This window comes from Passer montanus, unplaced genomic scaffold (genome assembly GCF_014805655.1).
Source record: "Passer montanus isolate IOZ18808 unplaced genomic scaffold, ASM1480565v1 scaffold171, whole genome shotgun sequence".
Lineage (NCBI taxonomy): Eukaryota > Metazoa > Chordata > Aves > Passeriformes > Passeridae > Passer > Passer montanus.
Window position 1 is genome coordinate 622,801 of NW_024364382.1, and position 14,422 is coordinate 637,222.

At 57.3% G+C, this 14,422-nt stretch overlaps 1 protein-coding gene across 1 annotated transcript in view; it reads right to left on the reverse strand.

Moving 5' to 3' along the window:
• The window catches only part of DCHS1 (dachsous cadherin-related 1), a 43,327-nt gene extending 29,656 nt beyond the window's left edge, over positions 1–13,671 (reverse strand). Inside the window, exons 1-2 of the mRNA XM_039704312.1 lie at positions 13,559–13,671; positions 7,681–9,495 (exon numbers count right to left, since the gene is read on the reverse strand). Of these exons, the coding sequence (XP_039560246.1) occupies positions 7,681–9,432 (1,752 nt within the window). The 5' untranslated portion in view covers positions 9,433–9,495; positions 13,559–13,671. The remainder of the gene's footprint in view (positions 1–7,680; positions 9,496–13,558) is intronic.
• Positions 13,672–14,422: the final 751 nt, after the last annotated feature.

A 14,422-nucleotide genomic window follows, 5' to 3' on the forward strand; every position in this document is an offset into this window, starting at 1 on the left:
GACCCCAAACTGGGAGGAGTGGCTGATTTGCCAGAGGGTCACACTGCATCTGAAGCGACCTTGAGAGGCTGCAGGGAGGGACAAGAGGCCTGCTGAAGTTCATAAGGGACAGTGCAAAGTTCTGTCCCAGGGAAGAAACAATCACCTGCAGCAGTAGATGCTGGGGTTGCACCAGTGGAGAGCAGCTCGGCAGAGAGGCCGTCCAGGTTCCCATGGGTGCCCAGCTGAAGATGAGACAGCAATGTGCCTTTGCTGCAAGGAAGGAGAATGGTGTTCTGGGCAGCATCAGGGGGAGTGTGGCCAGCAGGTCAAGAAGAGGATCCTGCCCCTCTCCTCAGCAGTGGTGAGGCCACAGCTGGAGCTGTGTACAGTTCAGTATTCCTCAGTACTCATACAGTACAGTACTGGCTCCCCAGTATAGAAGATGGTCATACTGGAGAGAGTCCAGTGAAGGGCCATAAAGATGATGAAGGGACTGGAGCACCTCTCCTGTGACAAAAGACTGAGGGAGCTGGGGTGGTTCAGCCTGGAGAAGGGGTATCATTCATACAGGAAAGAGGGCAACAAGAGGATGGATCCAGGCTCCTCCCAGCTGTGCTCAGTGTCAGGATCAGAGGTCATGGGCATACACTGGAACACAGGAGACTCCCTCTGAAGATCAGGAAGCACTTTTCCTTTATGAGGCTTCCCAGGAAAGTGGGGATGTCCAAGGCAACCAACTCTGGATGGTGCTGCTTGTGCATGGGGGGGTTGTACTAGACTATCTCAAGAGGTCCTTTCCAAACTCAACCATTCTGTGTTTTCCATCCAAAGACCTCCTGAACACCCCAGTTCTTCATTGAGCTCAAATTGCCCCAAGAGAGCTGATCTGCTCCCCGTCCCTGCAGAGCAGCCTTAACCACACCGGGCAGTAGCATCTGCTACCTGCCCCTCCTTGCCCGCAGTGTGGAGAGAAGGCTTTGCTGGAGTGCCTTGCAGCTGGGCAGAAGAGCATGCAGCGGCAGCACTGTGGCCACCACGGAGCAAAAGAGGACAACAAAGGAGAACAGCAAGATGACTCAGGGTTAGGCAGCAAGAAACCAGAGCACCAGACTTTGAAAAGGAAGCGGCCAAGTGTGCCTCTCCCCACTGCATGGAGAGATGGGAGGGCAGTGATGGGTATCAAGACCTTGCAATTTCACACCCTCCTCCCAGTACCCCAGCAAGACAGGAGGAACAAGTGGGGCCAAGGCACAACAGACTTCCTACATTTCCCAGAGATGGGGATGGATGAAGTACAGCCCCACAACAAGGTCATTCACCCTGTGGAAGTCAAAGCTACCCCTTCCCATAGAGCCATCTCAAGCACATCACCAGAGCCCCTCATACACATCTCCTGCCTACCCGTGCCCCCACCCAGCCCACAGTGCTGTGAAGTGATGGAGCACTGCTCAGCAGCTCGGGCTCCATTCCTCAGCCATCCTCCCCACTCCAGCCAGCGCAGTCAGCAGGCAGGGAACTCATCTGGAGCCTGGCCATGGCTGGGGCTCTGCTGCGCACATGTTGTGCTGTGGCTTTGGCAAACATCTGGCTCTGGGGCTCCCGCCCCTCTGAGTGACGGCTCTTGGTGGGAGAGGAGGGGAGGCTGGCGCCAGTGTGGTCAGCGATCCCACGCACGGCTCCCTGCGCCTGAGTGCGTGCCAGCGTCCTGCCCTCCCAGCCCTGGCACAGCCACTGACCAGCTAAAAGTGGCCAGGGAGCAGCCACACAGCTATTTCAGGAGCCGTTCCTGTCTCCAGGGCTTTGTCTCAGCCTCCAGCACACTCAGGTCTCAGGGGAGGGAGCAGGGTCAGGGTTTGGCCCAGCGACAGTCCAGCACACGTGGCCAAGGCGAGGGTCAGAGCCCATGGCTACCAGAGCCCCCTGTCCAGGGAGCCCCAGCGCAGCTGCCGGCACTGCTGCCTCGCACCGCTGCGTCCCCAAGGCCCCAGGCACCGGCAGGAGTCCGGCTGGTGGTCCCACAGCCAAGCCTCCACCCTGCCCAGAGCAGCTGTGGCTGCCCCAGCCCTGGCATCCAAGGCCAGGGTGGAGAGGGCTTGGAGCAGCCTGGTCCAGTGGAAGGTGTCCCTTCCCATGGCAGAGCGTGGAACGAGATGAGCTCCAAGGTCCCTTCCCACCCTTCTGTGATTCTGTGACAGACACAGGGCTGCCAGAAACACGTGTAGCTGGGCATGGGGAGCAGGGGCTGCCCTGAGATGGGCTAAAGCCTTGGGTTCAAAGGGTGAGGGGCAGTGGGTTAACCACAGATACTGGCAGGGAGGCAGGATGTGATGGTAGGGCTGGGCAAGAGGTGAGGGAGCCTGGGAGTGCCCAGCACCCTTCTGGGAGCCCAGGAGCCTCCAAGCACAGGGACAGACCAGGGCACAGATGGACAAGGAGTGAGGTTCTGCATCTGGGTTCCCAGGTGTCCTTGCTAGTGAAATGGCATCTGCAGCCAGGAGCTATGGGGCATAGGGAGCCCATAGAAGGTGCAAGAGCTGGAAGAGTGCTGAAAGTGGGGGGCTTGAATGGGGCAGCCACAGCACAGGGCAGAAATGGCAGGACCCTGGGAGGCACTGAAACCAGAATGAACCCAAACCAGAGTGTGGGGCTAGGTTTCAGCCATATGGAGCTCAGGCAGAGAGCGCTCAGAGAAGGTCTATACAAAAAGATGGGACACAGATCAACAAGATGTGCAGGAGAGACTGGGCTGGGGTCAGCACAAGATTGAGCATGCCAGGCAGGGTGAGCCTAGAGAGCAAGGTCAGGATGGGGCCCCCAACATCAGGAGGACATGAAGATGCTCTGGAGGCAGGCTGGGCGAGATAGGGGTGTTCAACTCCAAAAAGGCTCCAGGGAAACCTTGAGTCTCTCTTCCAGTGCCTAAAGGGGCTCCAAGAGAGCTGGAGGGACTTTGGATATGGGCCTGGACTGACAGGGCAAGGGGGAATGGCTTCACACGGCCAGAGGACCAGGTTAGATGGCATATTGGGAAGGGAGTTCATCCCTGTGAGGGTGGCGAGGCCTTGGCACAGGGTGCCCAGAGCAGCTGTGGCTGCTCCACCCCTGGAAGTGTCCAAGGCCAGGGCTGGTCTAGTGGAAGGTGCCCCTGCCCACGGCAGGGGGTTGTAACTGGATGATCTTTAAGGTCCCTTCCCACGTAAAACCATTCTGGGATTCTACAGGGAGCACGGAGAGGCTGGCATGTCCCAAGGGCTATGCAGGTGGAGGAGAGCTGCCCTGGGTCACAGTGGCAAGGGTCCTGGGGGAGAAGACAACTGCGGCTGGCACTGACTGAGGGGTGTGGGGAGAACAAGAGGGAGCAGAAACTGGGGTCCAGGGGGGGAGCATGCTGGTGAGTGGGGCCACAGGAGGGGGGCAGAAGGACTGGCCCTTTGGAGGGCTGCATGTGTGGGTGGGGCTGTGGGTGGACATGGATGAGTGAGCTGTGTGAGCAAGGGCAGCGGTAGGAAAAGGAGTTCTGTGGGGCCTAGAGCCGAAGCAGAGGTAAGGGAAAAGGGGCAGCTGTGAGGAGGCTGGGGATTGCACGGAGGAAGGAGGGAGCTGTTCGAGGGGGTTGGGAGGAGGAGCAGAGGATGGGGGGAGAGCAGCGCGAGGGGCTGGGGCCTCTCAGCTGCAGTGGAAAAGCTGCTGCAGCTCCAGGGGAAATGCTACTTGAATTAATCATGGCGCTGGCTGCTGTGCCAAGCCCAGGAGGAGGCTGCTGGCAGCGCAAGGAAATAACTTTCACAGGAATTTGGAACAAATGCAGCTCTTCTGGCGGTAACAACAGCACTCACCTCCCCCCACAACCTCCCCATGTACCAGCATCTCCCCCATGCCCACACTCCTGTGTACCCCCAGATCCCTCCACATGGCAGCCTGCTCCTCAGGACCATGATAATCCCCCTCCCTTGTTCTTGCCCCCCAGCACGCTCCCAGGCGTGTCCCCATCTCGCTCTGGAAAGCTTGTCTTCCTGTTTCCAAGGAGGGGGAGGCCTGCTCTATGTTGTGCAAAGGTCTGTGAAAATAGGTTGACACTAAATCCCTTGCCCTAAGAACACAAATGCATGCAGCAATGCCTCCCTCCCAGCACTCTCCTTGCCCGCAGTTGGTGAGCACTAGTCCTCGTGCTGCCCCAGGGTCCATGCATGGCTACGCTCCGTGTCCCTGCACAGCCGAGGCACCAGGAGCAGCCCTCCAGACTCTCTTTGGTAACACAGTGTATGTGGCCTGGTGTAGCCTACAGCTCTTCACCCAAATCTTCCTCGCTGAGGCATGGCCCGTGGGGTTGTGCCAGTGCTATGCATGTAGCATTGCCCATCAATGTCCCATGAACCACAAACCAAAAACTCATCAGACTTGTCCTCAAAACCACAGAGACTCTACACTAGGTGCACTGCTGGTCAGCTTTTAACTTCTGATGTTCCCCAACATTTGTGTATGGGTGCAAAGGCAGTATGTGAACCCTGGTTCCAAAATCATCAATACTGGATATATGCAAGAATCAATAATCCACCACTCCATGTCATCCAGGTTGCTGTCCAATCAGCTCATGCTCACCACATGGGGTTCACAGTTCTCTCTGCCAGAGCACAGACAATACTTGATTTAGCATGAAGAGTCAGAAAGGCCCAGAAAAACACTATCTTACCGTGCATGCAGTGTGCTGGTACACAGTCAAATGTTTAAAGCAAATTTAAACCAGCCGGGTGAATTTATACCAGAGCAGTGCTTCACATCACGGACCACAGCATTGGAACGGGGTCCAGTGCCCTAAAGCTTCTGCATCATCAGCTCACGGAGGCAGAGAGGAGCAGGGCAGCCAGCTGGGGACTGTCTCCTGCTCCATTTTCTGCTGGTCTCATGTTCACTGCTATCCTGGGCTCTGTCTCCACCAGTGTTTCTTTCTCATCTCAGATTTGAACAGGGAGTTTGCTATTTCCTTTGCTTCATGCTCAGTCTGCTACTGTGGGACCTGGCCCATAGTAAACATGAGTAATAAACAGAGAAGATGTTATGAGTTCCTTTTTCTTTCTCAGAAGCTCAGGCCAGCAACCTGCTCTGCTCATCCCTGCTCATACTCAGACACAAAGACTGTCCCGCAGACAGAAATGAGTCTGCAAGGGAGCAGATAGTCTGTAGCGATTGTTCGGGTCTCTCCTGCTCACTCGCGGGGATTCCTTCCTTCCCCACCTTTCTGTCTGTGCATGGAGAGTAGACATCACTATCTAGAAACAGGCCTCATCCTCCCGGGGTTTTCTCCTTAAAAATGGGGCAGACTGACAAAGAAGCAAACCCACTGAGTTCTGTGCTGACCCGAGTGACTGTCCTGTGTCCTGTACCTCATCTGGCAGGGCCTGCCCATGACCTGAGTACTCATGACCATTATGTAGGCCTGGACCAAACCTAGGCTTTGACAGAAATGCTTTACTGTCCCGAGGCAGGGTGAGCCCCAGCGCCTGGAAGCCATAGAGAGATGGAGTCAAGCAGGAGCAATGGCACAAAAGGGCTTTGGGGGCAGCATACTGGACAGGGGTAACTTCCTGGGGAACAGTGCTGGGCACTGGCCACCATGAGCCCTGGCAGCACCTCTGAACCCTTCCTGTGTGAGGCAACAGGGGTGGCCATGCCAGGCAGCTGTGCTCCAAGCCCAGGGCTCCCTGACCTGGCCCTGCCCAGCTCCCAGACTTGGCTGGCTGCTGCTGCATCCTCGATCAAGCCATGGGCCTGGCCAGCCTCCTTTCCCATCCTCTCACATTTCCTGGCTCAGAGGAAGCAGCAGCAGATGTGTGAGCTGTTTGCTTTGTGCCGAGGCCGCGCGGGAGTTACCTGTGCTCAGCCCAGACGCGCTGTTTCCAAACGAAACACCAGCACTAAGCCAAGACCATGGAAACGCGGCCAAGCCTTGGTCACCGCCGGCTGCCAGGCCAGCCGTGTCCCTGCACAGCGCAGAGCCAGGCAGCCATGCGCTGGGCACTCTTCTGGGTGCGCCCCACAGCCGCGGCTCCTCTGCAGGGCGCTCTGCCTCCAGCCCGGCCCCACACCCGCAGCCAGGAGCCCAGCCGCCATCTCCGATTGCATTTCCAGAACGCCTTCCCACACGGCGAGCAGCGCTGAGCAGGAAGGCACGGACAAGGAAAGAGGGGGGCCTCCCTTCGGGGGCTGTGCACAGGCCTGGGGCTGCCATGCATCTCTGCTCTGACCCTGGCCCTCACCCCAGCCCTGACCCTTTCCCCATCTCTGTCCCCAGCCCTGCCCCATCCCCACCCACCCCACACTGGGACAGTGTGTAGTGTTGCCCTGCACACACCAAACCAAAATCTCCCCTGACCTACATCTTCCTCCTCATCACCCACTCACTCCTTCTGCCCATACTTCCCTCTAATCCTTCCTTGACCTGTCCCCAAGCCCCCTGACCTATGCCATCCTACACTTGTCCCAGCTCCATATGCCTTCTCTATTCCACACCTGGCCCTTGCTTTCACCCAGTTCCTCCTTCCTGCCTCACTCCTACCCCATCCGCTGCACTCACTCCCCAAGCCCCACTCCAGCACTCCCACCCCACACCATCAGTCACCTGCATGCACACACATACCCCCACAGCCCACCCTCCCCAGCCCACACTCACACCCCCCATGCCCCTGCATTGTACCCACAGGGCACCCAGCGACCATTCTTTCTAGGTCTCCAGGGTGACCTAGGACCCTTTTTCTTGGCTAAGTCATAGCACCTCCTCCAGCCTTGTCTTATGGACCCCAGAATTTATGTTCTTGCTGTCCCCTTGGGCCCCTCTCACCAATCTGGCTGCAGAGCTTCTCATGGTCCCAGCCAGACATCCTCATGCCCTACACCTCCAGCAAGGAAGTGCCCCCAGTGCCACTGGTGCTTGTCCCAACAGACAGCCTGGATGCTGCCATGGTTGGCAGTGCCTCACTGCACCCCCACACCTGCCCTCACCCCAACTCAGGCAGGTGGCATCACCTGTCCCAGGAACCAGGACTCCGGGACCTGAGCTGCAGCAGAAACACTGAACACAGGGAACACAGACCACACAGAGTCCCAATGGCATCACTAACTCAGCACAGAGCTTTTGGAGGCCCAGCAGCTCTCCAGCCCCAGCTGCGACCCCTTGCTGCATAAAGGCTGGTGCAGCAGCACGTGTCTCAGCTCATTAGTTCGTTACCATAATTAATGCTAATGCTCACAACCAGCCTTACCAACACTGATGAACTTGGGCTAACGACCCCACATGAAGAGAGGGAAGTTCGAAGCCTGGCTAGAGGCAGTTTCCCAGAGGCAGTATCACATTGCTTAGCCCCGCTTTGAGTGTCCTCGCTGAAAGGTAGCTCCACACTGATGCAAGCAAGGCCTGGCAGAGCAGGACCCACCTCAACAGAGGCTCTCACCATGCTCTGCAGGATGGGCAGCCTTGTGGTGTGCCCAATGGCAGTGGCATTGCCCACTGCTTGCACACAGAAAGGATGTACATGACTTGGCCCCGTTCCGGACTCACACCAAGGGTGGGGATCTCTGCTCCGGCATTCCTGCTGCAAACACTGCCCACCAAAGCCATGACACCTGCACCAAACACCCTGCAGGTCTCCCACCCCAGCCCTGGCTGTGCCCCTGCTGAGCTCCGGCCTCAATATCTGTACCTACCTGCAAGAAGCAGGTCCCAACAGGGGTGTTCTCCTTCAGGGACACGTTGTAGAAGTTACTCCTGAACACTGGCTCATTGTCATTGACATCCTGCAAGGCCACGTGCACCACAGCTGAGGAAGAGAGGGCAGGGGTTCCCCGGTCTGTGGCCAGCACAGTGAGCTGAGGCTGAGGATCCTTTTCATAATCCAGTGGGGCAGCAGTGGTGATGATGCCAGTGGCAGGGTCAATGGTAAACCAGCTGGAGTGGGTGTCGCGGCCATGCAGAATGCTGTACCGCACCTCCCCATTGGGACCCTGGTCCTTGTCACGAGCTGTCACCTGCAGGACAAAGCTGCCTGGGTACACCACCTCAGGGATGCTCTGCTTGTACTCCTGCTGGTCAAAGAGCGGGGGATTGTCATTAACATCCATCACCTGCAGCACAAAGGCTGATTCTGCCCGGAGTGGGGGTGTTCCTGAGTCAGTAGCTGTCACCCGCAGATCATAGGAGTCTCTTTCTTCCCGATCCAGAAGTTGGTCCACACAGATCAGATAGATTATGTTGTCCTTGGTAGTGAGGGCAAACTTGCCATCTCCTCCCTCCAGTGTGACATTGACATTGGAATACTCTCCATAGTCGGGATCAGAAACAGAGATGCGTGCCACATACTGTCCGGGCTGGGCTCCCTCGGAGATCTGTGGGGAGCCATCCTCACTCAGAAAGATGATGGTCATGGTGGGCTGGTTGTCATTGTAGTCACGCACATGGATAGTGACAAAGGCTGTGGTGACCTCAGGATGGACAGCCTTATCCCTTGCCTGCACCACCAGCTCATGCACCTTCCTCACTTCATAGTCCAGACCCTTGTTGAGCTTGATGACTCCAGTCCGGGCATCAATGGTGAAGTACTGGTCAGGATCGCTCTGCCGTCGGTTGATCTCGTAAATCACATCCCCATTGTCACCTTCATCTGCGTCAGAGGCAAAGACCTGCAGGATGCTGCTGCCAGGTTTCAGATTCTCTGAAATGAGCGTATGATAGCGGCTCTGGTTGAAGCTGGGGGCATTGTCGTTGATGTCCTGAATGGACACATCCAGTGTCATCTGGGTGCTCCGGGGCGGAGAACCCCCATCGTAGGCTTCCAGCAGCAGTGAGTACGATGAACGGTTCTCCCGATCCAGAACGTTGCTGACCACCAGGTCCAAATACAGGATCCCGTTGGGCCCTCGACGCGTTTCCAGGCGGAAGGCCTGCCCCACATTCCCTCCCTTAATCATGTAGCCTTGTGTGTTCAGGAGGCCACTGTCAGCATCAAAGGCCGGGTCCAAGGGAAACCTGCTGCCAATGGGGGTGTGCTCTGGGATCTGAAAGGTGCTGTGCTGTTTGGGAAATGCTGGGGCATGGTCATTGATGTCATTCACTTGGATGTTCACTTCTACCGTGATGCCCTCTGGGGTGACAGCAATGAAGCTATAGTGGTCCCGAGTCTCCCGGTCCAGGACACGAGCTGTTTTGATGATCCCTGTATTCTCATCTATCCCCAAGTCAGTGGAGACGCCACTGCCCTCCTGTGCTGAGATGAAATACATGTAGGCACTAGTTTCAGGGGGTAGGCCAGCACTGATGTCCCCAATGATGGTGCCAGCTGGCTGCTCCTCATCTATTTGTAGATCCAGGGTGCCCAGGACAGCAGAGCCCATCCCTGCTCTCAGGCCCCCAAGAATAAGCAGCTCCAGCAGAAGCATTGTTGACCTCTTCATTTGCTCCATGGCTGGCAACTAGCAGAGCAGAGGGTGGCTTGATCTCCTTTGCAGAGTTCGCTTTAATCCCGCCTGGAATGCAGACCAGAGGATACTGGTTAAGAGGGAGCAAAGGAAGGACAGAAAACAGCCTGGAGAGGGAAGGCCTGCCAGGTACCTGCTGCCTGATCACTACATAACGCCTGTCCCTCACAAGAAGCAAATATGACAGTATGTGTCAGAGCCTGCCCAGAACAAAAGCCTGGGACAGCACCTGGAAGCAGCTCACACTGACAGTGCACAGAGGTGAGCAGCTAGGACCCTGTCACAGAGGGGCTTCCTACATCCTCAAGAGCTCTTTCCAACCACTGCCCACCTGGCAGTACTGGCATCAGCTGCCCCAGAGCAGCATGCCCCTGTGTCTTTAACAGCTGAATGCTTCCTGAGAGGTTCGGAGCCTGTCTGCAAGAGGACAGAGGTTTTTGGGCAAACAGCAGCCTTGCATCTCTCCACCCTGAAAAAAGCTGGTCTCAAATTACAAGATAGCTCAGCCAGTCACTGGTTGAGACCCTAGCCCCCACCCCCCTCTCTCCCCAGCAGTGTGCCTTTCAGGACCTCAGGGACGTAGGTGCCAAAAACCCATGAAGTGCAAATCTGGTGTCCCTGGGAAGGAGCACAGAACTGGAGTGGGCTTCCATCCAGTGAACAATAAATCAAAAAGGATGTATTGCAAAGGATGTGCCCACAGCTGGGAATGCCCGGGATAGAAGCAGACCGTGCTCATTGTTTGGGCTGGCACGGAGATGTGTGGTGCCCCAAGCCGGTACCATGGAGGGCGGTGGCGGTGCCGTAGGAACGCAGCGACTCCCTCGGAGCTGCCAGCTGCTCCGTCCCACACCCTCCGCCGCTCACTCCCCTCCTTTGTCTCCTTCTCGCTGCTCCTTGCTGGCTCCGGCTCCTTCCCTCCCTTTCCCCGTAACTGCATTTCATTGCAGCAGTGGGGGAGGGCCGCAGCCAGCCGCAGCTCCTGCAGCGCTGCAGCCGGACACGGCAGAGCCGCCGGTCCGGAGCGCCGTGCCCGCGGCTGCCAGCCCAGCCCTGCCCTGCCCTGCCCTGCCCTCCCGACAGCGCCGGGAACAGCGCACACGGGGCTGCCGAGCAGCACCGACCCCAGCACCCGCTCGGCCCCAGCGAACGAGGCTCCGCGGTCTGCGGGGATGGCGGCAGCATGAGCTCACACTTGGACTCTCTTGAAAGCGTTTGCTGCTGGGCCCATAACCACACTCAGGAGCCGCTCATGTCAGATGCGGGAGCAAGAACCTCCCTGTCTTGGGGGATGGAGGTGGCTGGCAATGCCTAGTTTGGGGACTAAGAATATCAGCCCTTGACCAAAGAACTCCACGGCGCTGTTAACCCTTTCCAGGGCACGTGATGGTATTCTTGGGTTCCCTTTCCCACCTCGGATCAGCTGTCTAGATTTTTTATTTTTCCTGTGTAAATCCTGGGTAAGTGACAGAAACAAAATAATTTGAAAGTATTTTCTACTCGTAAAAAAATGTTTACTTCAGTGGGCATCTGGTCTGAGGCCTATCCACACAGTCTGAGGTAAATCCACATGCTCTTCTTGCACCCAGCAGGTGAGAACCTTCACAGTGTCCTAGGACCTGAAGTCAAAAGAAATACTTTTGTGTGCTGTGATTTGGGAATCTGCACGAACTCAGTGGTCCTAGACAGATCTGCCTCTCTGTTGGAGCTAGTTTTAATTCCCCAGATGGAGGGATAACTACCTACCCCCAGAACATGCAGTGCTGGAGGAATGGGGTCTGAGGTAGCTTATGTGATTAGATTGCACCATTCTAATGGTGCTTCAGATGCTCAGGTCATGGGAAGGGCCCAGGCAGAGTTTAAAGCCTTGGTAGGAGCTTAGACAAAAAAAAAAAAAAAAAAAAATAAAAAAAAAAAAAAAAAAAAAAAAAAAGAAGAAAGAAATTGTAGAAATAAACAAGTAGAGGGCCAGAATTCCCTGGGGCAACCTCAGTGACTAAGGACAGGATAGAGATAACAGTTCTTGGGTAGTGTCTGGAAGAAATCAGGGCATAGACATGGGGAAAAGCCCACCTGGTTCCATTAGTAATGCTGCCTTGAGAAGCCAGTGAGGCTTTATGGGCTGCTGGAGGGGAGAAGAGGGACTTGAAAAGCAAATCTGGGGAGTGTGAAGAGCAACTAAGAGCACTAGCACAACCATGGAACAAAAATTAGGGTCCCTGGGCTGGAAAACTGGTGATGAAAGCCTGTATAAGCTTCTTCAGTTCCATCCTCCCTGGATGCGACTGAGTAGTTTCACAGCAAGCCTATCTTTCAGCAAAAGGTGGAACTGAACATTACTAGACTGCACCAGCTGGAGGTACCAGCCATCCTTGGTACCAGCAGACCCCTGTTACAATGAGGTCTGCAGGTTTGGGTCAGAGCGAAACAGCAGTGACCTCAGTGGATGCAGAGTCACAAAATCCGAACAGCTGCTTTCAGTTAGCAGAGAGCTCAGTGCAGGGCTGGCTTGGCCGGGCTGTGTAACGTGAGCCACACTGCCCCGCTCCCTCTCTGTCCCTCCCACCACCAGGCACCCTTGTGAAGGAAGAACAGCAGCAGGAGTCTCTGAAGAAAACTGCCAGGATGAGAATCTCTTCACATAGGTCTTTGAGGTCCAGAGCCATGGTGAGGAGGTTGACAGGAAGGGCAGCTAAAATGGAGCGAGCTGCAACATCCATCTAAGCCTAGAGCTGGCAGGCTGGGGCAGGAGAGCCCAGCCTACACGTAGCAGATGCGTGATATTTTGAAAGAAAAAAGATATGGAATTACATTGGGACCACTGTGTGCACCCTTGCCAGCAGCAGCTTGTGCCTTCTGTCAGCCACGAGAAAGGGGAAGTGGGCTCCCAGCAGCCCCAGCAGAGGAGCTGGAACGACGGCACCCACTGTGCATGCCACAAACAGATGTCAGAGTGCTTGCTGTGCGAAGGCTCCATGAAAGCTGCAGATGCTGCTGATGCCATAACCTAGGTCTGACATGAGAGGCCATGGCTCATGTAATGATGTTTTTGAGACTCCAGTCCAGAAGAGGAAGCCTGTTTAATCTTTGCTGAGCACTGGTCACTGACATGAAATATGCTTTCCTCCTGTACATTCGCAGAGATTCTCTCTCTCTAGTTTCAGATGATCTGCCCTCGAAACCATGCACAGCCTCGACTTGCCTGCAGTGCAGCCTTGGGTTAACAACTCACTTCCATCCTCTACTCAACCTACCACTACCTACAGCCACCTCCGTGCCTCCCGGCTCTCCTCCCATCTCCCACCTGGGCCTGCAGGACCGGTACCCTTCTGCTTGCTCCCAGCCCGGCCACACATCCTCATGACCCTCTGACACGGCCCCGAGCAGGCAGAACGGCGGTGGCACTCCTTTTCTACTGTGCAGTCAAATCCCTACTGCATCCTTGTGAATCCCATTTTTGTGTCACACTGGGGCTCCTCGCGGGCTCTCCTGTCTCTCAGAACGCATCCCTCACAAAGGAAAGTCTAATGAAATATTTCCGCGCCGGAGCCAATTCCCACAGTCCCTGTCTCGGGACATCCCCGCTGCATTGGCCCCGGCCAGACTGCGCCCACCGCCAAGGCGCTGCGGGGCCTCGCCTGCTCCCTGTACACTGCAGCCCCCGGCTCTTGGGGCTCGTTCTCCCCCGAGCTCCGGCCTCCCGGGGCTCCCCGGCCGCCGGGCCCAGCGGCCGCTGCCGCTCCCTGTCCCCGTCCCCGGCGCTCCCGGACGTCCAGCACCGGGCGGTCTCGGTGCCGGCGTTCTGCCAGCCCCGCTCCCCGCTCCGCCCGGGCTCGCAGCCCCCGCCCGGCGCCTCCTCGGTTCCGCTGAGCGCCCTCCTCTCGGCGGGTCTGCCCTGCAGCGGCACCGTGAGCGCCCGGTCCCGTCCCGTCCCGTCCCGTGTCGTGCCGTGCCGTCCCGCCCGGCAGCCGGAGCGCCGGGGCCGCCAGCGATTGTCTCCGCGGCGGAGGCAGAACAAAGCGCCTGGTCCCGGTCCCGGTCCGGTCCCACCGTGCGACGATGCTACCGTGCGGGGCTCCGGCAGGGACCGAGCCCCGGCGCTGGGACTTACACTGCGCGTCCCGTGCCGGCGGCGTTCACATCCCGCAGGGTCCGGCCCCGCCACGACGTCCCGCAGGCTGCCCGCTGCTCCGGCGCCGAGGTCTCTGCAGCCCCCCTCCCCGCCCCGCACCGGAGCGCGCCGGCGGAGCGCGGCCTCGAGGCGGCCCCGGACGGGCGAGCGGGGGTGCGGGCGGTGCGCCGGTATGGCCGCGCTCCAAGGGGCCGGGGAGCAGGATCGGCACGCAGAGGGAGAAAGGGCTGGACCCGGGGTACACAAGGATGGAAGGAAGCGGTGGGTGCCGGGAGTCCGGGAGAATGGGAAGGGGTTGGCAGGAACCGGAGCAGGAGTGGGACGGGACCGGGCAGGGAGAGGGCTGGGCAGGGGATGAAACGAGGCTGGGGGTATGTGGGGACGTGATCACAGACCATTCTTTCCTCTCTAGCGCAGTTGCTTCTTCAGCACATAACCCAGAGCTCAAGTACCTGTGACCTCCCAACACCTTGACTCACATCAGGGCTCCTAAGGTCCAGCCTGGTCCAGGCTCACTCAATGTGCCTGTGCTACAAGGGACTGGGGCTCCACCAGTCTATGCCAGGGAAAAAAACAATACTGATGACTGTCCAGGCATCTCCACCAGCAGCTGGCTCCTCAGCTTGGCTTGGCCACTTAGGCAGCTTTTCCCTGCTCCAGACAGGTCTCAGCAGTCTGTGTGTCTGTTGGAGCCATGCAGCCTCTAGGGCCAGCATCCACTGCTGGACCTTCTTTGATTTCTTAGTGGAGAAACTGCTGTTGACTAGGGTCTGTTGCTAAGGTCATCTGCTGAAGGCCATGGCTCAGTGTGCTCTGAGATGGTCAGATGGTCCTTGCAATCTT